The 24770-nt window shown below is 35.9% G+C and overlaps 1 protein-coding gene across 5 annotated transcripts in view; it reads right to left on the bottom strand.

Annotated features, from left to right (window-relative positions):
• The window catches only part of TANC2 (tetratricopeptide repeat, ankyrin repeat and coiled-coil containing 2), a 366267-nt gene that overhangs the window by 248682 nt on the left and 92815 nt on the right, over positions 1-24770 (bottom strand). For all 5 annotated transcript variants that reach the window (XM_055321616.1, XM_055321584.1, XM_055321595.1 and 2 more), the window contains exon 3: positions 6516-6587. In XM_055321616.1, coding sequence (XP_055177591.1) covers positions 6516-6587 — 72 coding nt within the window. The remainder of the gene's footprint in view (positions 1-6515; positions 6588-24770) is intronic.

Genomic DNA, 24770 nt, shown 5'->3' with positions numbered 1-24770 from the left:
GCCTGGGCATATCCACATTCCTTCCCAAACACCCTAAGTGCCTCTTGCTCATTCTTTCATTCAACAAATACTGACAAATTCATATATGTAAGTGTTCTAGGGCAAGAGTGGTAAACAAGACAAAGTCTGCTCAAATGAAACCTATTTTCTAGTAACTGAGACTAAAAAAGAAAAAACACATATATAAGTAAATGCATAAATAATTATTTTCAAGTAGTGATAAATACTATGAAGGTTAGGGTTGGGTATTTGGTCACAGAAGGCTTCCTTGACCTAAGCAGAAATCTATGGCCCTTTATTCAAGAAAGAGCAAGGTTACAGGCCTTAAAAAGAAAACACTCTTAACATGTTTAAACAAAAAGGCCAGCAGAAAGGAAACAAAGTAGACAATGGAGGGAGTGGGAGGGCACAGAGTCAGAGTACTAGGAAAAGGGCAATTCAGGTAGCATCCTATAGGGAATGATAAAGGCAATGTGATAGGAGGCTACTGAGGAATTTTATTTCAAGTCTGGGGAAATATGTGATTTAATTTATTTTAATAGCGCACTCGAGCTATCACATGCATAATAGACTATAAGTTGGCAAGGCAACTAAGACACTATTACAGTAGTAAAGGAAAGAAATAACGATAGTTCAGACTAAAATGGCAACAACACAGGTGGTGCAGAATGACACAAAAGTATTTTAAAAAGAGTAAATTCTTAAAGCATTATAAAATAAAACAAAAAGCCAATAATAGAGGAGAAATGTTAAGAAATCCATGGAAGACAGAAACTAGATGCAATTGGAGTGAGGAAATTATAGCCCAGAGCATGTGTAGGAGGATAACTGTGAAAGATGAGCGTGTTTCCAGGTCTGTTTTAGGCACAGAAGCAAGAGATGCAAGGAGCAGGAAGTGCCCAGGGATGGCAATCTGAATGAGTACAGTAGGACCAGACTCACTGCAAACAGGCATCTCCCATCTCCATTTTATAAGCAAAAAACATCATAAGTCTCTGACCCAAGCTAGAGCAGGAAGTGTGGTTATGTTTGAGTCAGAATCCACTGTACCTGAGAAACAGATCAGAGGCCAAGCTAGCTAGTATAACACACAGGAGAGAGCCCTCCATGCCTAAAGTTAACACACAGGAGAGAGCTATCACACAAAGAAAAGACATCTCACCAGACACCTTTCCTTATGTCTCCTATTATTATTGGAGAAGATACTAAATAGAAACTGAATCCACAATCAGGCAGGGCAGATTATCAAGTATTATGTACCTAGAGAGGCATAACAGTTGTTTAAAGTTAGTGTTTGTTCTGAACAGACTGCCATCTCTTCTGGCTCATTGATATCTATGGTATATTAACTGTTAAATAATTTGAGTACCATCCCTCCTGACAGGCAAACACAAAATGTAATAAAATGGAAGAGTGCTAGTTCTGGGTTAGGATGGAATAAGCACACTCCACCTTAATTGAATGTAACTAAAACCCCTGAATGTAAATAAAAACCTTGGAAAGTAGAACAGCAATCTGAAGACTGTGAAAAATAAATAGTAGCAGGCAAACTGTGGAAGAAACCAGAATCTGAAGGGTAACTAATCTGTAGGACAACCAATTCAGTGGCACATTTCCTAATGTTTTTTTATGTCCCCAAACTCCCAGCTCAAATTCAAAGGAAATCCAAATCCTGGAACAGCAGAGCAGGGATGGAAAGAAAGATGCAAGACAAGTCTCTACCTGGTTAGGCAGGATGAATGGAGTGAGGGCGGCTCCATATGGGACTGACGGAAAATTCCTTGGCTTTTTTTTTTTTTTTAACCTTTTGCTTCCAGCTCTTCCGCACCACCCCCAACCCCCAAAACCTATTTCACTATTGGCTGCTTTCTCTCTGAGGGATGGGACCAGAACAGTGCTATAAGGAGTATGACAGAACTGAAAGGAGAAATAGATAAAATAGATAAATCCACACTTAGAGTTTGAGATTTCAATATTCCTTTCCTAATATGTGAAAGAATGAGCAGACAGAAAATCATCAAAAGTAGAGAAGACTTGAACAACACTATTAATCAACTTGACCAGACTGATATTTATAGAACCTTCCACCCCAAAAGAATATAATACACCCTTTTTAAGTGCATACTGAACATAAGATAGATCATTTCCAGGAGCATAAAACAAGTTTCAATAAAAAGTAATTCAATTCAAAGAGTGTGTTCTTTGACAACAATGAAATTAAATTAGAAATCAATATAAGTGGGCAGCGTGGGTGGCTCAGTGGTTGGGAGTCTGCCTTCAGCCCAGGGCGTGATCCTGGAGTCCCAGGATCGAGTTCCACACTGGGCTCCCTGCATGGAGCCTGCTTCTCTCTCTGCCTGTATCTCTGCCTCTCCCTCTCTCTCTGTCTCTCACGAATAAATAAAATCTTTAAAAAAGAAAAATGGAATGAAAGAGGAGACATCACTGAAGATTCTACCCATTTTTAAAAGTTACTCAAGGATAATTGAAAAAAAAAAGGATAATTTAAATAGTCATATTCTATTCAAGAAATTTAATTTGTATCCTAAAACTTTCCCATAAAGACAATTCCAGGCCCAGATGGCTTCCCTGAGAAATTCTATCAAACATTTAAGGATGAGATAACACCAGTTCTACACAAAATATTCTAGGAAAATTGAAGAAATACTTCTCGGGGCAGCCCGGTGGCTCAGCGGTTTGGCGCCACCTTCAGCCCAGGGCCTGATCCTGGAGACCTGGGATCGAGTCCCGTGTCGGGCTCCCTGTATGGAGGGAGCCTGCTTCTCCCTCTGCTTCTCCCTCTGCCTGTGTCTCTGCTTCTCTCTCTCTCTCTCTCTCTCTCTCTCTCTCTCTCTCTCTCTCTGTGTGTGTGTGTCTCTCATGAATAAATAAAATCTTTAAAAAAAAATACTTCTCAACTTTCAGCTGGTTCTAGGAGGCCAGCATTACTCAAATACCAAAATCAGATAAAGGCATTGTGCGGCAAGAAAACTAAAGGTCAATATCCCACTTGACCATAGATACAAAAATAATAAAAATTGCTTAAGCAAATCAAATCCATCAACTGCACAAAAAGAGGCCACATACACCTGATTTGCTCACTGGGCTCTAGAGTACTGTTTCCCAACTATAATGGCCCAAATCAAATACTGGAAATATTTATACCACACTGGAGTAAAGTGATAAGACGGGCATGGACATCAGCTACCCCAGACCCTGCCCCAAGGACTGAGCACTTATTCTAAAGAATATCTCCTTTCCTACACATTATTTGTTTTCCCCTGAATTTAGAACTGTTTTTTACTTATTATTTCATGTATTTGTCACCAACCCTAAACTTTTTGCCAATTGTTTAAATTTTTTCTGAAGATAATTAAACGCATCAGGTTTCTATCAATCTCATTTTCATTGAGACAACTCTTCCGGAGGTTTCTAACCTAAATCCAATCTGGTTTGATTGCCTCCCCCACCCCCACCTCTCATAGTTATCCTAAAGATTTCTTTACTTTTCTCCTTTGTTGAATTTCCTATTTCCTACAACTCATTTCTCATTTTTGATGGATCATAGCCTACATATTCCTAAGAAAGGGTACAAGGCAGCAAAACAAAACAAACAAGCAAAACCTTATATGTCTTAAAAGACTGTATTAGTTTCTTTTATTTAAGGATGTTAATAATGGTTCCATTATTTTTCTCTGCAAAATTTCTATTCTCTCCAAGTTGCTTTATTCTATTTATTTTAATCTCTATCTTTATACAATAGAGGGTTTCCTCAAATATCTAAAGTAACCCTTGGTTAGTTGCTAATATTTAGAAGAAGAGAACTAGAGACTGAGAGCTTTGATACATAGAGTTATCTAGCTGGGCTGTTTTTTTTAAGGAATCTCTGATGGTTACATTTTGTGTCTTTCTTTTCAGTCAGATTTTTCAGAAAAGACTCTGCCAACCTCCTGCCTGAAATATGAAGGCCTAACTGCCAATATTCTAGTGTCAGTAGGATAAAGACAACTGGAATCCAATTGTCTTATTTTCAGTATAGGACTGCCCTCAACTATGCCTGGTAGATGTCTCCCAGTCTAGAATCTCTATTTTATTCCAAAGAATAAGTTGCTGGGTTTTGCCAAGGTTTAGAGTGGCGAGTTGGGCACTTGCCCACCTGACTAATTTTGAGGAAGAGGTCTCAGGAATCAAGTGCTTCTTCAACTGACTTTCAGCCAATCTTCCTTTCATCTCCATTTCCATATGCTACCATTCTTGAGGTTTTTTTTGTGGCTTCTGGAGGGTAAATCAGGTTGTTTTCTTGATTTCCTCTGCTATTGAGCTTAGGGTTCAGTTTTTAATTATTTATATACTCTCCAGTTTCTAAAATTGTGTTGATGTTGGCTTTTCACCAATCCCCTTTTACTGATCTTTTAGCAGGTTTCTGGAAGGAGCAAAAGCACAAGTCTGTGTTTATCCCATCTCTTTACTCCTTTAGTACAGATGCTCATTCAGCTCAATATAGATGGCTTTCTATTTATTTCTGTCTTTTGAGTAAAGAGATACTACAAACAAAATCTCCGAGAAGGTAAGAAACACGTTTTAACTATTAGTTAACTCTGATGATGATTCAATTCCCAGTAATTTCTAATTGAGATCAGGTAGCTGTGTTCAAGGTCATGGAGATCACTGATTTTGATGTTATTAAGTTCAGCTTTTGTTATTAAAACTCAACTACACTTATTGATTTGAAAAATATTTTAACTGACACAGCCCAGGGGCCATATGATAAAAGAATAATTGCCCACATCTCTATGACACTTAATATAAATGATGATATTTAATAAAAATTAGTATAATTTTTCTATTAATTTCTACTAATATTATTTTTAAGGTCTCTCATACGTGAGCTTATTTTCTTTCTTTCCCCGCCCCCAGGTTTATTGAGATATAACTGACACAACATTATGAAAGTTTAAGCTTGACTTGATATATACTAGAATTCATTTTAAGTTCTTTTTTCATATAAAAAAAATGCTTAAGGAGAAAAATCAGACAAATTCCTGAATATAATACCATGCACATTATTTAAAAATGAGTAAGTACTAGTAAAAGTTAAAATTTCCAACCTGCATATATTATTACTCTTTTCATTCTCCAACAACTTTATAAATATAGCACAACTCTAAAACTTGGGAAGAGCAAACTTGGAGAAAAAAGGTAATAGGATTATGGGATAAATGAACCAGGAACTTTTACAGGATTAAAATCAAAACTTTCTTTTATTTATAAGTAAAGATTCTCTAAAAATCATAAATCAGTTAAAATGACTGCCTGAAATTTTGTAATATATTCATCACTTTGGGTTCTCAATTCACTTTCTCTCAGAGATCATTTCATTCATTCAGCAATATTTATTTAGTAACTCCTATATGCCTGGTACTTATTCTTGGCAGTGGAAATATAATAATGAACAAAACAGACAAAAATCTCTACAATTATGAAACATGATTGTAAATAAAATAAATACAAAGATGATAAGTACTACGAAGAAAAAGGAATGTGGGGGAACTAGTCATACAATTTTAAATAAGATAATTAGGGAAGGCCTATTTCACTAATACAGGATGTTTTTACCTAGTTTGAAAGTTATTTCAAAAAAACAGTTGCAAGCACATATTAAATTTCAAACAGAAGGAAAAAATAAGATCCTAACTGAAGATACCAATATAAACAAAAATAATTTCTTCTGAGAGAGCTAAGACAACAAACATTGTATTGATGAAATTTTTAAAAGCCAGTGTGCTGATATGAATGTTACTGTTAAAAATTTACTTTTGGGGGATCCCTGGGTGGCGCAGCGGTTTGGCGCCTGCCTTTGGCCCAGGGCGCGATCCTGGAGACCCGGGATCGAATCCCACATCGGGCTCCCGGTGCATGGAGCCTGCTTCTCCCTCTGCCTGTGTCTCTGCCTCTCTCTCTCTCTCTCTCTGTGACTATCATAAATAAATAAAAATTAAAAAAAATTTACTTTTGGTTATATTCCAAAAGTGATATCCAAATATATATCACAATGCTCCAAAATTACTTTAAACCTTATTAAGGTATTACCATTTAAAAAATGACATGAGAAAAATTTTCATTTTATCTTAAATAAATGATATCCTATAACTTTTAGAACGCTACACTTAAAGCCCTAAAGGAGAAACTAGAATATCTAAACTAGACCCAGGGAAAATCTCAAACTTCAGATTAAGTACTAGAAAGGAATAGCTGATATCTTTTCTTTTTAATCTAATAATAAATTTAACGAGGGATCCCTGGGTGGCGCAGCAGTTTAGCGCCTGCCTTTGGCCCAGGGCGCGATCCTGGAGACCCGGGATCGAATCCCACGTCGGGCTCCCGGTGCATGGAGCCTGCTTCTCCCTCTGCCTGTGTCTCTGCCTCTCTGTGTGTGTGTGTGTGACTATCATAAATAAATAAAAATTAAAAAAAAAGAAAAAATAATAATAATAATAAATTTAACGAAAACTTACCTTGCCCAGAGCGGCTTTGGCGAGAGTCTACACTTGACTGTCTTCGATCTGGTGGTTCCTCGCTCCCTCCATCTGTATAAAAGTAGAAAGGGCATAAGCAAATAGATCATGGAATTGATGTAGTATCTCCTATGGTACTATCTGTATCTTAAAACTACAATACCTAGGGGTGCCTGGGTGGCTCAGTCGGTTATGCGTCCAACTCTTGATTTTGGCTGAGGTCATGATCTCAGGGTTCTGAGATCAAACCTTGCACCAGGTTCTGCACTCAGTGAGGAGTCCTGCTTGGATTTTTCTCCCTTTTCTGCCCTCCCCCACCTGGCACAAGCTCTGCCCTCCTCTCTAAAATAAATTTTAAAAATTTTAAGATTTTTATTTATTTATTTATTTATTTATTTATTTATTTATTCATTCATTCATTCATTCATTCATTTATTTATTTATTTATTTATGATAGACACACAGAAAGAGAAAGGCAGAGACACAGGCAGAGAGAAAAGCAGGCTCCATGCAGGGAGCCTGATGTGGGACTTGATTCTGGAACTCCAAGATCACACCTTGGGCTGAAGGCAGGTGCTTAACCACTGAGCCACCCAGGCATCCCTAAAATAAATACATTTTTTTTAAAAAAACTATATTTATCATTTGTTTTCATTTCTTATGATCTTAATCATTAAAATATTTGAGGATTTTTTCCTATATAAATCAGAAGTTCTTATCCATATTATTGTGAGGACAGTTTACACTCTTCTCTGGAAGCGTAGAGAAAGTCAAGGTGTTCTTTTTCCCTACCCCCAAACATATACACTCTACTTCACATGTAATGAATAATGTTTTCAACTCTGAAGTTCACTCATGGATTCCAGTATAGAAGCCTTGATTTAAAGATTTACAGCAATGTCTAAATTAATTACAGCTGTTTATTTGTTTAAAGTAGGTCAAGTAATCCCCCAGGCTGTATGTTTTACTAATAAAAACTACATTTATATGTCTCATGAGAGATAATAAGAAAATTATATAATACATGAAAGAGCAATATAAATCAGAATCAGAAAAACTCAGAAATGAGGAGACAGAAACCAAGAAAAAACTAGAAATAAAACAATCATTTCAGTTCTGAAGACAGCTTAGAAAACAAGTGTAAATAAACATAACAAGAGATCTTAAAAGAAACAGAAAATTGGGGCATCCAGCTGGCCCAGTTGGTTGAGTGCTGACTCTTGATTTCAGCTCAGGTCATGATATCACAATTTTGAGACTGAGCCCCAGGTCGGGCTCTGCCCTTCGCACAGTCTGCTTAAGATGCTCTCTCTCCCTTTCCTTCTGCCCACTCCACTGCCCCACTCATGATCTCTAAATAAATGAATAGATAAAATCTTTAAAAAAAAAAAGAAAGGAAAAAAATCTTTAACAAATTTTAAAGAGAGAAATTAAAAAGGATTTTCAAGAAGGTGACAAATATCAAAGACAGGTGAAGAAGATTTGGCATATGAAAGAAAATAAGGGGATAAAAAGAAGTTCCTGAAGGAGAAAACCAAAATGACAGAACAAAACAAATATTAAAAACTGTAATACAAGGAGTGCCTGGGTGGCTCAGTTGGTTAAGAGCCTGCTTTCAGCTCAGCTCATGATCCCAAGGTCCTGGGTTCAAGCCTAACATCGGGCTCTCTGCACAGTGGAGAGTTGGCTTCAACCTCTCCCTCTGCCTGCTGCTCCCCCTGCTTGTGTGCTCACTCTTGCTCTCTCTCTCTCTCTCTCCCTGTCAAATAAATAACTTAAAAAATCTATAATACAAGAAAGCTTTCCAGAAAAAAAATGTGTATACGTATGTATGATATAGTTATATATGTGTGTAAATACATATATACATTCTCACACATACATGTATCTACAGTATATTTGAAACTACATATTGCAAGAGTATCTTGTGTACTTGAGATAATCAACTTAGAGCAATGCACCAAGACGTTTTTTACTAAAATTATTGGACTTTAAAGAAAAAACAAATCCTTTGGCCATTTAGGTAAAAGCATCACATGATTTATAAGAGAAAATAACAGAAAAAAATGAAATAGTATATTTAAAATACACAAAGAAAACTTGAGCCAAAGATTTTATATCCAGTAAAATTTACCTTTCAGTATAAAGAGCAAAGACAAACTGCTATCAACATGCAAAAACTCAGAAGATACTGTTCCTGTGAGCTCCTCCTAGCTCTACTAGACAACTAGCTACAGGGCAATCAAAGTGACAGGAGAGACATCAAAATAAGGGCAGGTAGTGAGCATTAAACATACAGTTGATCATAGAATTAAGACTAAAAGAATAAACAGTTTGTAAAGAGAGAGATTACAGAATATAAAGGCTATAAAGTCTGACAATGTAGACGCAGGACAATCATTTAAAAAAATGGGAGGAGACTGAAGAAGCATTAAAAAAAACAACAAAAAATTAACTGATTTCAGTAAACAAAATTGGTGGCAATGATGTTCTGAAGCCATTGTCTTTATAAAGAGGGATAAAGCAAATGATTAATTATGGGATACTCTAATGTTCGGGTTTTTTAAATGTTAAAAAAAAAAAAAAAAGCTGGTTTAGCAAAGGAAATGTATTAGGTGAACCTGGACTATCCTGACAAATTTAGTTGCAAGGAAGCTATGAAAGACAATAGACAAATAGGGTCATACCAAAAAGACTCAGTGAAGAAGCACTCACTGGTCATGAGATCACAATGATATTTAAAAACAACACTACACTAACCGGTCACTTTCTAAGGATAACAGGAACCCAGTTTGTTATTTTGAAATCTGGGAAAAAGGAAAGAATTAAGCAATTTGTCCTACATTTCCACCATAAACTATACTGGTAGCCAAAGAGTATATAACAGAGATCTTCTATAAAATCATTCCAGACAATAAATGGGAAATAAAAGAAAAAAATCAGAATATCACCATTTCACAATGAATTAATAGCTCCAGAGGCACGGGGTACCAATGACTAATAACCAAAAAAAAAAAAAAGAGTAAATAAAACCCAGACATTACATACCTCTTGATGATAGGAGCATAACAACTACAGTTTTCAATCAAACTTAAGTCTAGTCAAACCTCTGAATGTAGCTGTCACTACTTTTCAAGAAAAATGAAGGACAGAGGAAAATGTTGAATTGTTTCTGAGCGCACAATCAATAAAAATTAGACTGTGGAAATTTTTACAGGTCAAATAACCTAGGTCTTTCAACAGAGTAAAAAAAAAGTATTATGTAGTCCTAAATTATTGTGTAATAAACATTCATTTTATCAAAATACAAAACTGTACCAGAAATCTGTGGCATCTTAAATCAGGATGTATGAATACACTACTAGTCACTTTTCCTTCCTAGTAATTATTTAATTTTTAAATGCAAGTATCTTTCTTTTCCTTTACTTGGAAATCAATTACAATGAGCAACATTCATATTTAGGCAGGTCTTAAATTTTCATTATTTTGATTTTTTCTATGTGGGTAAAATTTTATACATATAATTTGTTTTAACATCAAAACATGCTCAAAGTATGAGAGAAAGTAATATGAATAAAACACAGACATTTCCTCTTATCAGCACTGTCTTCCTTTTTTTTTGTTGTTGTTGTTGTATTTATCTATTCATGAGAGACAGAGAGAGAGAGGTAGAGACATATGCAGAGGGAGAAGAAGGCTCTCTTTAGGGAGCCTGATGCAGGACTCTGATCCTGATCACTGGACTCCAGGATCAAGACCTGAGCCAAAGGCAGATGCTCAACCATTGAGCCACCCAGGTGCCCCAGCACTGTCTTCCTAAACAATTAGAGGCAAAAAATAAATAAAACTTAGGCTTCAAATAGTATTAAATCTGCATGATCTGTGGAATGTCAGGGTATCAATAAAACAATTCACAGGAGAAATATAGCAAGAAATGGTTTAAGACATAGTTTTGAGTGAGCACGCCAGTGGAAAACAAGACCAAAAAAAATCACCAATTTGATGCCATCATAATCTAAAATGTTTTAACTGCCTAAATTTTCAAAATTAAGTGATTTGAGCAATTCACTCCCCTAAGACTGAAACCCTATAACCAACAGTGTCTTACTCCAGTGGAAACTAAGCATAAGAGTTGAGATTAACTCTCAGGTGAAAGTAAACAAAGATTGTTTAAGAAGAAACTCATCTCTTCCCCAACATGATGTAGGAAAATAATTTCAACGTCTTTTAAAAAAAGTGCCTGTGGTATGCTTATGGAACCAAGAATCCATTATCAATATAGCAAGACTACAATGACACAGTACTTTAAATGTTTTTGCTTTGCTTAACACACAATTCCTTCAATACAGAGAAGACCTCCCACACAAGACACTTGTATCTACATTTATGGACAAAACAGAAGACCTTCAGTTGTCAAGCAAATCAAGTTATTTGCATAAGACTGATTACCTCACACCTGAGTGTAGAAGGTAGGACTAGGCTGTGTCTATGAAGTAAGAATTTACTCATCAAATTTGAGTTAAAGACTTACTTCAGATATGAATTTTGCAGAGGAAAACACCCTGATGTAACAGGTACAGAAATAAAAAGACCTGACTCCAACTCAAGTGCTAGCCTTTAAAATCAGAGCTTAATTTTCCTGGTTCTGAGATAGTCAGCAAAGAACATTTGTGTTTTTTTTTTTATCTGCATACTGAGTTAAATCCAGCAAATAATATGCAACAATAAACTTTTAATACTAAGAAACAATAATGGATTTGCTATGCCCATTATTTCAAAGAGGAAAATGCCACTGGAGAATTTATCTCATAGGGTAGATGTCTTTCAAATGAGGTGTATTAAAGCAGCAAAATAGTCCTCCTAAAGAAATACTAACCATATAGGGATATTCAATATGTAGTGATTTCTATGAAGGAACTTTAAAGTTAGAAAAAGTCTAGTAGCAATGCGCCTAAATAATTCCAAGAAAAACTTTTTCTTTCCTGTAAGAAGGGGATACTTTAAATGATTCTTCTTCTCAACCCAGGATCAAAATATTAGAGTTGAAAAATTAGCAATTTAAGTAACCCTGAATCTGGTAAGCCAAGCCCATCTTGAGTGTTCTCAGCTAAATACTGTGCTAGAATAAATAACAGATTAGATTTTATGAATTAAGATTTTGAAGTTGGTTGCCTTCAATCCTCATTTGGTAACTTAAATATACAACCCTAATAGAAGGCATGGGAGGGGTATTAAAGCTGTAAGGAATACAGTTCAAATAGATTAAAGTTTTACTATTCAGGTGTAAACTCTGGTGCCTTTTACTAGTCAGGCATGAATCTGTAAGAACTGTATACACTTAGTGCCAACAAAGGCAGATGTAACTGGAAGGTATGAGTGGGATCTTTTTAAAATGCAAAAGAAGGGGATCCCTGGGTGGCGCAGCGGTTTAGCGCCTGCCTTTGGCCCAGGGCGCGATCCTGGAGACCCGGGATCGAATCCCACATCAGGCTCCCAGTGCATGGAGCCTGCTTCTCCCTCTGCCTATGTCTCTGCCTCTCTCTCTCTCTCTCTCTCTCTCTCTCTCTCTCTCTCTCTCTCTGTGACTATCATAAATAAAAATTTAAAATAAATAAACAAACAAACAAATAAATAAATAAAATGCAAAAGAAGGACCAGGAACATAAGCTAGATTTATTTATTAGCCAAAAGTCACTTATGAATAGGTACATAGATAAGATGCTTCCTGGCTACATAAGCACATTAAGAACGACAAAAGATGAAAAGCAGCTCATCTGTCTGGGGTAGAAAAGGGAAAAGGAACCACAATTTATTTGTCCCAATATCTATTCTCTGATATCTACAGCATCAGAAAGATATTTACAACATTATCTCATTCAATACTAATAACAATTCTATGAAACAAGTATGACGACCATTTTAAATGTAAGACTGAGATTCAGGGAAGTAAAGGGACTCCCTCCAAATCACACTGCAGTCCTATAATTCAAATTGTCTAGTTTCAAAAATCTCTGCTGCTCTCTACTGTAAGAAAAAAGTCATTAAGATGGTGGTAGGGCATCCTGAGGGGGAAAGGGAGCAAAAGTGGACAGAATTCAATTCAGAGGCCACTATAAAAATCCAGAAGAATGAACACTTGGAGCAAGGGAGCAGTGGAGGTGGAGAGAAGAGGTCAGATTCTGGATATATTTTGAAGGTACAGCAGAGAGAATCTGCTGTCAGAAGAGAAAAATAAAGAAATAATCAAGGGTAATTCCAATATTTTGGGTCCAAACAATGGATGTGCAATTTATTGAGATAGGAAAAATTGTGAAAGGTTTGGCGATGAGGAGTATCTGGAAGTCAGGTCTGGACATACTAAGCTTGCAATGCCCATTTCGTATAAAAGCAGACATGAACATACATATGCCACCAGTACATAAACCCCTTTATTTTATTTTATTTTTTTTTCATAAACCACTTTTAAACTGTATGACATCTCCATGGAAGGGAGTATAGATAAGGGGAGAGAGAAAGAGAGAAGTCAAAAGACTAAACCTTGGGCCTGAATCCAACATGCAGAAGCTGGTGGTATGAGAAAAAAACTGCAGACAATAAGAAGTAGCAACCAGAGAACAGGGACAAGACTAGAAGAATACAGAAGTCAAGTAAAGAAAGAGATTCATGAGGGTTCCTGGGTGGTTCAGTCAGTTAAGTACCCAACTCTTGATCTCAGTTCAAGTCTTGATCTCAGGGTTGCGAGTTCAAGCCCCATGTTGAACTTCATGCTAAGCGTGGAGCCTACTTTAAAAAAGAAAAAGAAGCAGCACCAGCATTTCATCGAAGGGAAAAGATCAAATGTTGATAGGTCAAGTAACATGAAGATTGAGAATTGACCAGTAAATGTAGTCAATGTAGATGATTTAACATGGTTCCTGTGGAGTGGTAGATATGAAATTTGATGGGATTAAGCTCAAGAGAGATTAGAAAGAGTTTCCTGAAAAAATCTTATCTCTCTCTAGACATAGAAGACAACCCATGGAGACCTTGGATATTCTGGGTGGCATCTTGAAAAACAAGGGGAATAAACAGTAGGATAAATTAAGACACTATGAAAATTAAGACAGAGGGAGACACTAAGGTCCTTATTAACACTGGATTACTGAAGAAAACTATCCTATTTCTGGTTTACAGTTATATAAACCAATAAATCCTTATTATCATATAAACCAGAGGTCAAATCTGGCCTGCCACTTACTTTTGGATAGCCAATGAGCTAAAAGTAAGAATAGTTTTTACATTTTTAAATGACTGAAAGTTAAAAGATTAATATTTTGTGACATAAAAAGTATATGAAATTTAAATTTGAATGTCCATAAAGTTTTATTAGCACAGAGTCATGATCACTCATTTATATGCAGTTGATGGTGTCTTTTACACTATAATGACAGGGTTCAGTAGCTGCAACTATTATGGCCTGTATCACCTAAGATATTTGTTATCTAGCCCTTTAGAGAAAAAGTCTGCTAACCCCTGATATAAGCAATTCTAAGACAAATATTCTATTACCTGCAACCATTCTCCTATACTCTGGCAGCACCAAACTACTTGATGATATTCAAAGGGGAAATGGATTAATCAGGCCTCCTCATTAATTTATTAACACTACCAATTTATTCACACTAACTCCTCTACCTAAAATGCAGTTACCTCTACTTAACAATATAAGGAAATCGTATCCAATACATATTAATGGGGCTTGGTGTCTAGCACAACTAAGCTGGACTCAATTTAAGACCTTAGGAAATTTAATTAACTTCCCTGAACCTCAATTTCTTTATCTATAAAGCTGATATTAGTAATCTCTATGGAGTTGCAGTGAAAAACAAATGTGGTAATGTATATAAAACACAGAATACCATCTGGCACTAAGTAAACACTTATTAAATGATAATTGGAATCTTCATCTATCATCATCATGATCAGTAACAACATCCGTTCACCAAAAGATGGCTTAAATATCATTTTCTTGGGACCTTGGTGGCAAGGATCTGGATCAGGGTATGATCCCAGAGTCTCGGGATCGAGTCCCATGTCAGGCTCCCTGCATGAAGCCTGTTTCTCCCTCAGCCTATGTCTGTGCCTCTCTTGCTCTGTGTCTCTCATGAATAAATAAATAAAATCTTTAAAAAATATATATCATTTTCTTGTCTATAAGATTTTTGGGATGACTCCCATTAAGAATTAATTGTTCCCACTTCTGAGCTTCTATAGTACATTTGTGGAGGCCGAGAAAAATTAAGGCCATCCCACCTAAAGTTCAGCATTAGCACAAGTACAGTCATCTTAGGTCCCTGTGAATAAGAGCTGAACTTTAAGGGGAAAAACTGCAGAATATCCTCAATGTCCTTGGCAGGTAATCCCATATCATAAAGACAACAGAGCTCAGAATTGCCCTTGGCAGAGAATCCCATATCAGAAAGACAACAGAGGTAGAAAGTCCCATCTTAGAATTCTTCCATCCCTTCTGGAAATCCCCTAGACCAGCCTATAAAAAACCCAGCTGTAACCCACTTCGGGATCCAAGTCCCTGCTCCGTTGTGTCGGGTATACTTGGACCCAAGCTGGAGCTTGCTAATAAACCCTCGTGCGCTTGCATCAGTGTCCGCTCCTTGGTGGTTTCTTGGATTCGCAATCTTGGGCACAACACATTATGCATATCTGTTTTTATAGTACTAAAGATTACATACTACATAAAGATTAATTATTTACATGACTATCTTTGGGCTAAGGTTCAAAGTGGTATGGGTATTCTCAAAAACAAAACAAACCACACTGTTGAATTAATTTTGCCAAGAGCCAGCTCTAAAATTAATGCATTCATAAAACCAAACCAAGTTCAAGGGAAAAACAAGTGGTACTGATGTGGCTTGAGACACAGTTTAAGAAGTTCAATGTTTTTACTTTTCTTATCTAAACTATTACTATAATAAGAAAAGTGGCATTATTTTAAAGCACAAAGACCTTAACCTCCACAACAATCTCAATGATCTTAATTATCAATAAGAATTTTCATAGGTAAGTCCAGACCCACCTAAAAGTTATTTTGTTCTTAAGAAAACATCTATAGTGTCTCTTCCTCTAAAGAAAAAAGGAAGCATGCTATCCCAAATAAAAAGGATTTAACAATGCCACCAATACTGTAGCTAATACTTTTCAGATTCTCATAGATCTAGCTCATATACTCTAAGTACAAAAATCAACTTCCCTATGATGAGTTATCAATTTATATTTGCCTAAGGTATCCAAAATTGCCTAAAGTATCCCAGAAAGTCTGATCTGTAGCTTGAGAAAAGTTCTAAACACAGAACGCTTTGATTCTCATGATGGAGCTATGCATCAACGATGATGAGTAATAAAAGGAAAACAAATAGACTTGCTAATTGTAAATGGAGCAATCACCAGTAATAATGTCAGTATTTTTAAGCTTGATGACTGTGCTTTCAAGGTGCACAATGAATATATAAAATGTCAACCCAAACACAGAATTAAATAGAGCAACTGTTAAAAATCAAGGTATCTTCAATTACATATTTTTTATTTTTATTTTTTATTTATTTTTTTTAAGATTTTTTTTTTAAGATTTTATTTATTCACGAGAGACACAGAGAAAGAGGCAGAGGAAGAAGCAGGCTCAATGCAGGAGCCCGATGTGGGAGTCGATCCCAGGACCACGGGATCATGACCTGAGCCAAAGGCAGATACCCAATCACTGAGCCACGCAGGCATCTCTTCTTTTTTTTTTATTAATAAACTTTTATTTTAGAATAGTCTTAGATTTACAGAAAAGTTGCTGAGATAGTACAGGGAGATTCCATAAACCCTACACCTAGTTTCCCCCTTAGATTAGTCATTTGCCAAAACTAATGAATCAATATTGATACATTATTAACTAAAGTCCACACTTTAGATTTCCTTATTTTTATTTAATGTCTATTTTCCATCCCATGATACCGCATTACATTTAGTCATGATGTATTCTTGGACTCCTTAGACTAGTTCCTCAGGAATTTTTGTTTTAACTTTGACAGTTTTGAGGAGTACTGGTCAGGAATTTTGTAGAATGCACTCAGTGGGGTTTGTCTAATGTTTTTCTCAGATTAGACTTGGGTTATAGATTTAGAGGAGGAAGACCAAGAGGCAAATTGCCATCTTCATTATTTAATTTCAAGAATGCATAGTATCAATATATTGAAACTAAATAAATAGGTATATATGTTTACATATTCTATATAACTAAAAAAGAAAACTGAAGTTATTCTTCAGCTGTGCCAACATTAATGAAAACAGACATTACCTATTTGGTTCTTACTATGTGTCAGGCACAGTCACTGTGCTAAATGTCTTACAAATTTATGTCATTCAATCCTCAATAAAACCTTATAAATATCATTTTTATTTTTGATACATCAGGAAACAGGAATTGAGATTCAAGCAAACATGGCCACAGTTGTAGGTCATAACTGCAGGATCCAGGATCTAAAATTAGGCCTAATTCTAAAGCCCTTCTCTTCTCCACCATTTTCTATCTATACAAAAACCTATCATGACATGTTAGAAAACTCAACAGTACAGCTGGTAGGAGACCAAAAACAAAAGAAAAAAAAAAGAAGAAAGAAAGAAAGAAAAAAAAAGAAGAAGAAAGAAAGAAAGAAAGAAAGAAAGAAAGAAAGAAAGAAAGAAAGAGAGAAAGAAAGAAAGAAAGAGAAAGAGAAAGAGAAAGAGAAAAGAGAAAGAGAAAGAGAAAGAGAAGGAAAGGAAAGGAAAGGAAAGGAAAGGAAAGGAAAGGAAAGGAAAGGAAAGGAAAGGAAAGGAAAGGAAAGGAAAGGAAGATGAAAAAAGAAAAAATTCCAAGGTAAATTTGAAATAATCTCTGATTTCAAACTTTTTCCCCTCAAATTGGGTACTCAGTATAGCTCACTCGAATTCTTGAGTTTAACAGTTTGCTTGGAGTTGTTAGTAAGCACAGATATCTCTACAAATAAGCACTTCTTAGATTCACAGAATGATAGAGCTAAGAAAGAATTTTGAGTTTATTTTTGTCAATTTATACTTTTTAAACATTTTGTGAGGTTGAAGCTTTGAAAAAAAAAAAAAAAGCCCAACAAAGGAACTTAACAACAGTTAAAAATATAACAATGTGAATGCCTGGGTGGCTTGGCAGTTGAGTGTCTGCCTTTGGCTCAGGGCATAATCCTGGAGTTCCAGTATCGAGTCCCACATCGAGCTCCCTACATGGAGCCTGCTTCTCCCTCTGCCTCTGTCTCTGTTTCTCTGTTTCTCTCTCTCTCTCTCTCTCTCTCTCTCTCTCTCTGTGTCTCATGAATAAATAAATAAAATCTTTAAAATATATATATATATATATATATATAAAACAATGTCAACAATAGGTGTATTATATATGCACATATACACACTTTATTTTTGATGTTCTTATCTGTTGAAACTGGATGCTGAGGAGGATACATAGGAGTCTCAATCTTGGCCACATACCAGACTCATCTAGAAATCCAGGTATTTTTTTTAAAAACGGCTTATGCTCAAACTACCCCTCTTCCCCAGATCAATGAAATGAGAATACTGAGAGTGAGACCCAAGCATGACTAGTTCTTTGAAACTCCCTGGATGATTCAGCCTACAGCCAAAGCTGAGAAACATTCACAGAGATTATGTGCTGCTTTGATACAGAAATGAACTGGATCCATCTGTAAGTTCCCAGTGCTAACAGAGATAGATACTATAGGTAAGGAGTACTAATAGTACAGAAAGATATGATCTCTAAACTGAAGACGAAGGTTACACTCACTTCTTGTTTACTGCTGATTTTGGTGACTTGGGGGATTTATGGACCAAATTGGGATAATATTGTATAAAGCAAAGAAGGTTTTAACCTATCGTTAACTAGACTAAATATTACTCTTTTGAGCTGGGCTTGAGAAGTTATGCTACTAAGACGATGATGTCACCTAGATGTAAAGCTTCCTAAGATCCTTTTTTTTTTTTTTTGAGATTTTATTTATTTATTCATGAGAGACACAGAGAGAGAGAGGCAGAGACACAGGCAGAGGGAGAAATAGGCTCCATGCAGGGAGCCTGATGTGGGACTCAATCCCAGGTCTCCATGATCATGCCCTGGGCTGAAGGGTGAGCCACTGGGGCTGCCCGCTTCCTAAGATTCTTAAAACTAGAATAGCCTCTGCCTCTTCACATTAACCTGGTCTAAGGAAAGCCACTTCCCTAAAGTATAAGAAGGGATGTTCAGGAACAGTAGCAGATTTTATTTATAAAAACAGACAGGAATAAAAGACCATGGTGTACTTAGGAAAATCCAAAGAGTTTGATACACTAGAGCACAGAAAGTATGGAGAAGACACAAGATTACGAAAGTAGAAAAGTTGGCAGAAACATAATCACAACAAAAGGCATAATCATTATTCATGATTAGACTTCATCTTCTAAATGTGGGGAAGAAAATGAGGGACACTGAGAAGAGTAGCATGATCTGAACAGTATTTGCAAAGACAAATCTGGCAAGCATCTACAGTTGGCACCATGGGGTCACAGAGATAAAGAGATCACTGCAATAAGCCCAGATGAAAGGAAAGCCTGACTAAATACACTAACGCTGAGAACACAGAAGGAAGCACAGGTTCGTGGCATATTTGGGACTGAGAACTCCAAAGACTCTCTATCCTTTTGAAAGAGGTGCTCTAATGATGATCATTTCTCCTTTCTTCCTTGAATCCACTCCCATCAGGCTTTCAACCACACCACTCCAGCAAATTCACACTTACCAAGATCTCCTATAAAGTCCACTAACTTCAGTGGTCAGTTCTGTTCTCTTATTTTTTGCCTTATTATAACAACATTTGATGCAATTCATCATTCTCTTTTCCTTGAAACTTTATTTTCACTTAACTTCCAAAACCCTACCCCTTCTTACCTCTGTGGCTCCCCCTGGCTTGTTCTGTCTCTTCTCCGCAGTCCCTATATGGCCCAGTGCCCCAGGGCTCATTTCTCTAATCTGTACTCTTTGCTATGTACATTCCTTTGTTTATCTCAAACAGACTCTTGGTTTTATGTTTCATCTAGATGCTGACGATTCCCAAATTTGTATGTCCAGCCTGAACCTTGTGAACAAAAGCTCAGTACTTCCAGAATTGACCACCCTACATCTCAACTTTGAACATCAAGCAGGCATCTCAAAATCTGACACAGCCTAACATTTCCCCTCTCACAGTCTTCCTCATAACTGTGAACAGCATCTCCATTCTTTTAGTTACTCGAGTCAAAAACCTGGGAGTTACCCTTAACTCCTCTCTTTAGCTCACACTGCACATTCATTCCAACAGTAAACTGTCAGCTGTACCTATCCAAACTATTTCTCACTCTTTGCTCCTGCCACCCTGGTCCCAAACACCTTTATCTATCACCTGGTTTCTCTGCTCTGTCTTGGCCAGACTTGAGTTTAATCTCAACCCATCAATCAGAATGGTTCTGTTAAAACACAAATCACATCATGACACTTCTCTCCTCAAAGATTCCCCATCTTAATAAAAGTCAAAGTACTTAGATCAAAGCGCAACTTGATCTGGCCCCCATTACCTCTCTGACATCATCTCCTACTACTCTTGCGCCTCTGACTTCACTGAAGCATACTGGTTCCTGTCATGTTCTAAACATGCCAAAGAGGGGCACCCGGGTGGCTCAGTGGTTGAGCGTCTGTCTCTGGCTCAGGTCGTGATCCTGGGGTCCTGGGATCAAGTTCCACCTCAGTCTCTCTGCAGGAAGTCTGCTTCTCCCTCTGCTTATGTCTCTGTCTCTGTGTGTATGTGTCTCTCATGAATAAATAAATAAAATCTTAAATAAATAGATAAATAAATACACACACACACACACACACACACACACACATATTTAAGAGGGGTGCTTGAGTGGCTCAGCTGCTTAAGTGTCTGCCTTCGGCTAAGGTCATCATTCTAGAGTCCTGAGATCCAGCCCCATGTTGCGGTTACGTTTTGGGTTCCTTTACTCGGCAGAGGAGTCTGCTTCTTCCTCTTCCTTTGCCCTTCCCACTGCCTGTGCTCTTTCTCTCTCGCTTTCTCTCAAATAAATAAAATCTTTTAAAATAAAATAAATAAGTAAATAAACACACCAAAAATATACCTGTATCAAGGCATCTGCCTGGAATATTTCTCTCACAGATTATCAGTAAGGCCTATTCTTTCATTTCCTTCAGATAGGTACCTAAGTGTGCCCTCAAGGACATCTTCCCTCAGCACCCTATCTAAAACCATACTCCCCCTAGATACCAGATTTACATAGACATACTTTCTTCTCCCTTCCATGCTTGTTTCCCCTTAGTAGTTATCATAGTCTATAGTCTATATTTTACTTATTTAACTTTGGCCATCTTCTCTATTAGAATGTAAGTTCCATAAGGGCAAATAATTTTGTATTCACTGTTCCATTCGCAATGTCTAGGGCAACAGCTGATAGGTAGTAGTTGCTCAAAAGATAGCTGTTGAATTAATTAATTTGCATGAGTGAAATGAGTGAAAGAAGGGAATTCTGGATGCCTTAGAATTCTTAACTTGGGAATTTCATTGGATTTATTATAATTCCATTAACCAAGATAAAGAATAGAATTTCATTGGACTTCTTATAATTCCATTAACCAAGATAAAGAAACAGAAGCTGTGAGACTGGGATGGAGAAATAGGAAGTTATTTTAAATTAAGGATTTAATTTACAATCTGATTTAATCTTAACCTCTATTTAGTGCCTCATCAATTCCAGATCTAGGACTAGAAGGAAGGAAACACAGACAGCCAGAAATGAAATTATTTAATCCCTTAATTTTTTTCTAAACCAAACAGGTAATTCTCAATCAGGAACTCTGTAATGATTCTCAATTCTCAACACAAATGCTTGTGTTTTACTTTTAAATACATGATTCTAATGTATTCTAATGTAAAAGGAGCTCCTTTTATTCATCTTTGTGTAAAAACTGGAGAGGTCCATCTATTAATTATTAACTGTCTTTTTGAAATCTCTACTTGAATGTCTCCTATATAGCTCAAACTCAAAATATCTGAACAGGAAATTTTACTTTCCCCTGACTCTTTCAAACCTGATACTCTATCAGAGCTTCTCATCTCAATGAATTCATCACCAAATATTGTTGATTCTTCTTCTTAAATGTCCCTGAATCCATACCTAACCTGTCTCCAATTCCTATACCCATTCTCTTCTAAATGTTTATCCACAAAATGAGTAATCATTTAGAAATGCAGATGTATTAGTTTTCTCATTTAATGTTTAAAATGTTAAAGCAATCCCCATCAGAACGTATCAAAATTCTTTTTTTTTTTTCAAGATTTTATTTATTTATTTGAGAGTGAGCAAGTGAGAACTAGATCCCTGGGACTACAGGATCATGACCTGAGCTGAAGGCAGACACTTAACTGACTGAGCCACCCAGGTGCCCAAGAAGAGATAAAAATTCTTAACATGGTCTATAAAATTCTACTTTTCCAGCTTCATTTCTTGTTAGATCTCCCTTTGTTTTCCTAATATTGGCTTTTGTTCACTTTTTAATCTCTACCCTCAGGATATCTAGAGTGGAAACCTGCGAAACAACCACTATATACCTAAGGAGTCAGGATAAAGTATGATCTTGACCCCAAATTCCTACCTTCATATATGAGGATAAGTTCAAAAGCACAAGTAAGAGAAAATTTGTATTTTATGTCATATGTTCATAATAAAATAAACCCTTATATTTATTCTTCTTATGCCTTAAAAAGATAGAATGATAGCTACTGACAGATTAAAAATCTCCCCCCCTCACCTCACCCCACAAAAAAGGCGCATCTTTCTGTTTTGAGAAATATATTTAAATGTATTGACACTCACTGAAAAAATAAAATAATAAAAAGCCTATATATATATATAATCTAACTATGCTTCACTTTTTTTCACAAATTTTACTTTATCCCATACACCTATATTATTTGATTACAATGATAGCAATGAAAATAAAAATTTAAGATAAAAATGTTTTAAGGAAAATAGTTTTTCAATTGAAAAACCTTGGTATATATAATATATAAAATTCAAGAAAAATACTGCTTTCTCTACACTTGTCATTAGTAAGGTCCTTACTAGAGTATTAACTGTTTTATATTTTTCTCCTAAGTTACTAGGAAACATAAATACAATAATGATTAACTGGTTGAATAACAGGAGTCATTAGGATCTAGTAGAATATAGAAATATTTAATCAGGGCACCTGGGTGGCTTGATCTCTTGAGCATTGGACTCTTGACTTTGGCTCAGGTCTCGATCTCAGCAGGGAGTCTGCTTGGGATTCTCTTTCTCCCTCTCCCCATCCCTACCCCTACCCATGCATGCTCTCTCTCTAAAATAAATATATTTTTTAAAAAAACAGAAATATTTAATCAAAAAATAAGGAAGTAACTGAATAAAGAATCAAGAAAATAGACTCACATGTAAATAAAGGAATTTCATATATGAGAAAATAGCAATATACAGCACTGGAGAAAGGAAAGGCTAAATTCAACAACAAAAAGGGTACAGAAATTAACTTTTCCCATGAGAAAAAAATAACTAGATCCCCTTGTCATACTATATAATCTCACTACCAAAAAATTAAGAGGGAAAAAAATAAAAATGTAGTAAAAAATCCGGAAGTAAAAATCAAAACTCTAACCATTAAAGAAAATTTTCTGAAACAATATAGGAGGAATAAAGAATGATTAATATGAATACATTAAAATTTTAAACTTACATTCAATTGAGGTTTAGAGTTTTAGTCTTATAACCAAAAGCAAAGTCTTAAGACAGAATAGAGACTGAGAAAAGATATTTGCAATAAATGTCACAGACTGAGGATTGATCTACAACAGGGATCTATGAACTTCTGTAAAGAGAATAAATATTTTAGGCTTTGCAGACCATATGTTCTCTGTTACAACTACTTAACTCCACCATTGTAGCACAAAAACAGCCACAGACAATATGTAAATAAACAAGTATGGCTGTATTCCAATAAAACTTTCTTCTTTATAGAACTGAAATTTGGATTTCATATAATTTTTACATGTTGTAACATTCTATTCTGTTTTTTCTGAATCATAAAATAATTGTAAAAATTATCCTCAGCTCACAGGTTGCATAGGAACAGGTGGTGGACTAGATTTGATCCATGGGCTATAGTGCTGAACCCTGTCTAGAATATATAAATATCCATAAACCAATAAGACAAAGATAAATAATCCAAGAAAAAAATGTATAAAGAATATAAGGAAGCTATTAAGAAAAGAAGTCATCTGAAAGGCCAAAACACATCAAAGGATATCTGGCTTTACTAGAAATTAAGGAAATAAAAATTAAATCAGTAGGATATTACCTTTTATATACCAGTTTAGGAAAATGAAGAAGTCTGACCATATGAATGTTGGCAAGGATACTGCGAAACAGGAACTCTCAAACATTTTTGAGAAGATTATAAACTGATACAGTGACTAAGCACAGGAATTATCTAGCAAAAGTGAAATGCAAATAATCTACATCCGCTTTCAGGTATAGCCCCTAGAAAAATTCAGATAATGTGTATAAGGATATTCACTGCAGCATTTTTTGTAATAACACAGAACAAACACTGAAATAAATTCAGATTTCTATTAGGAAAGAAATGAGTAAAAGAAATGTGCTCATAAAATTGAATACTATACAACACATACAAGAAATAAACCAAATCCATACATACCAAACAAAAGCAAAATAAGCAAGATACAGAATTCTACAGAGACAATAATACCACTTAGTAAATTTTATTTTATTTATTTTTTTAAAGATTTTATTTATTCATGAGAGACACACAGAGAGAGAGAGAGAGAGAGAGAGAGAGAGAGAGAGAGAGGCAGAGACACAGGCAGAGGGAGAAGCAGGCTCCATGCAGGGAGCCTGACATGGAACTCAGTCCTGGATCTCCAAGATCACGCCCTGGGCCGAATGCAGCGCTAAACCGCTGAGCCACTCGGGCTGCCCACACTTAGTAAATTTTAGAACACATACAATACTGAAAATTGTTCATGGATATATTTATATTAGGAATTTTTCATTTCTGATAAAGGAGATTCAAACATCAACTTCTTCTTCTTCTTCTTCTTTTTTTTTTTTTTTAACCAA

Source organism: Nyctereutes procyonoides, unplaced genomic scaffold (assembly GCF_905146905.1).
Source record: "Nyctereutes procyonoides isolate TBG_1078 unplaced genomic scaffold, NYPRO_anot_genome, whole genome shotgun sequence".
NCBI lineage: Eukaryota > Metazoa > Chordata > Mammalia > Carnivora > Canidae > Nyctereutes > Nyctereutes procyonoides.
This window is presented reverse-complemented; position numbering and strand designations above follow the sequence as displayed.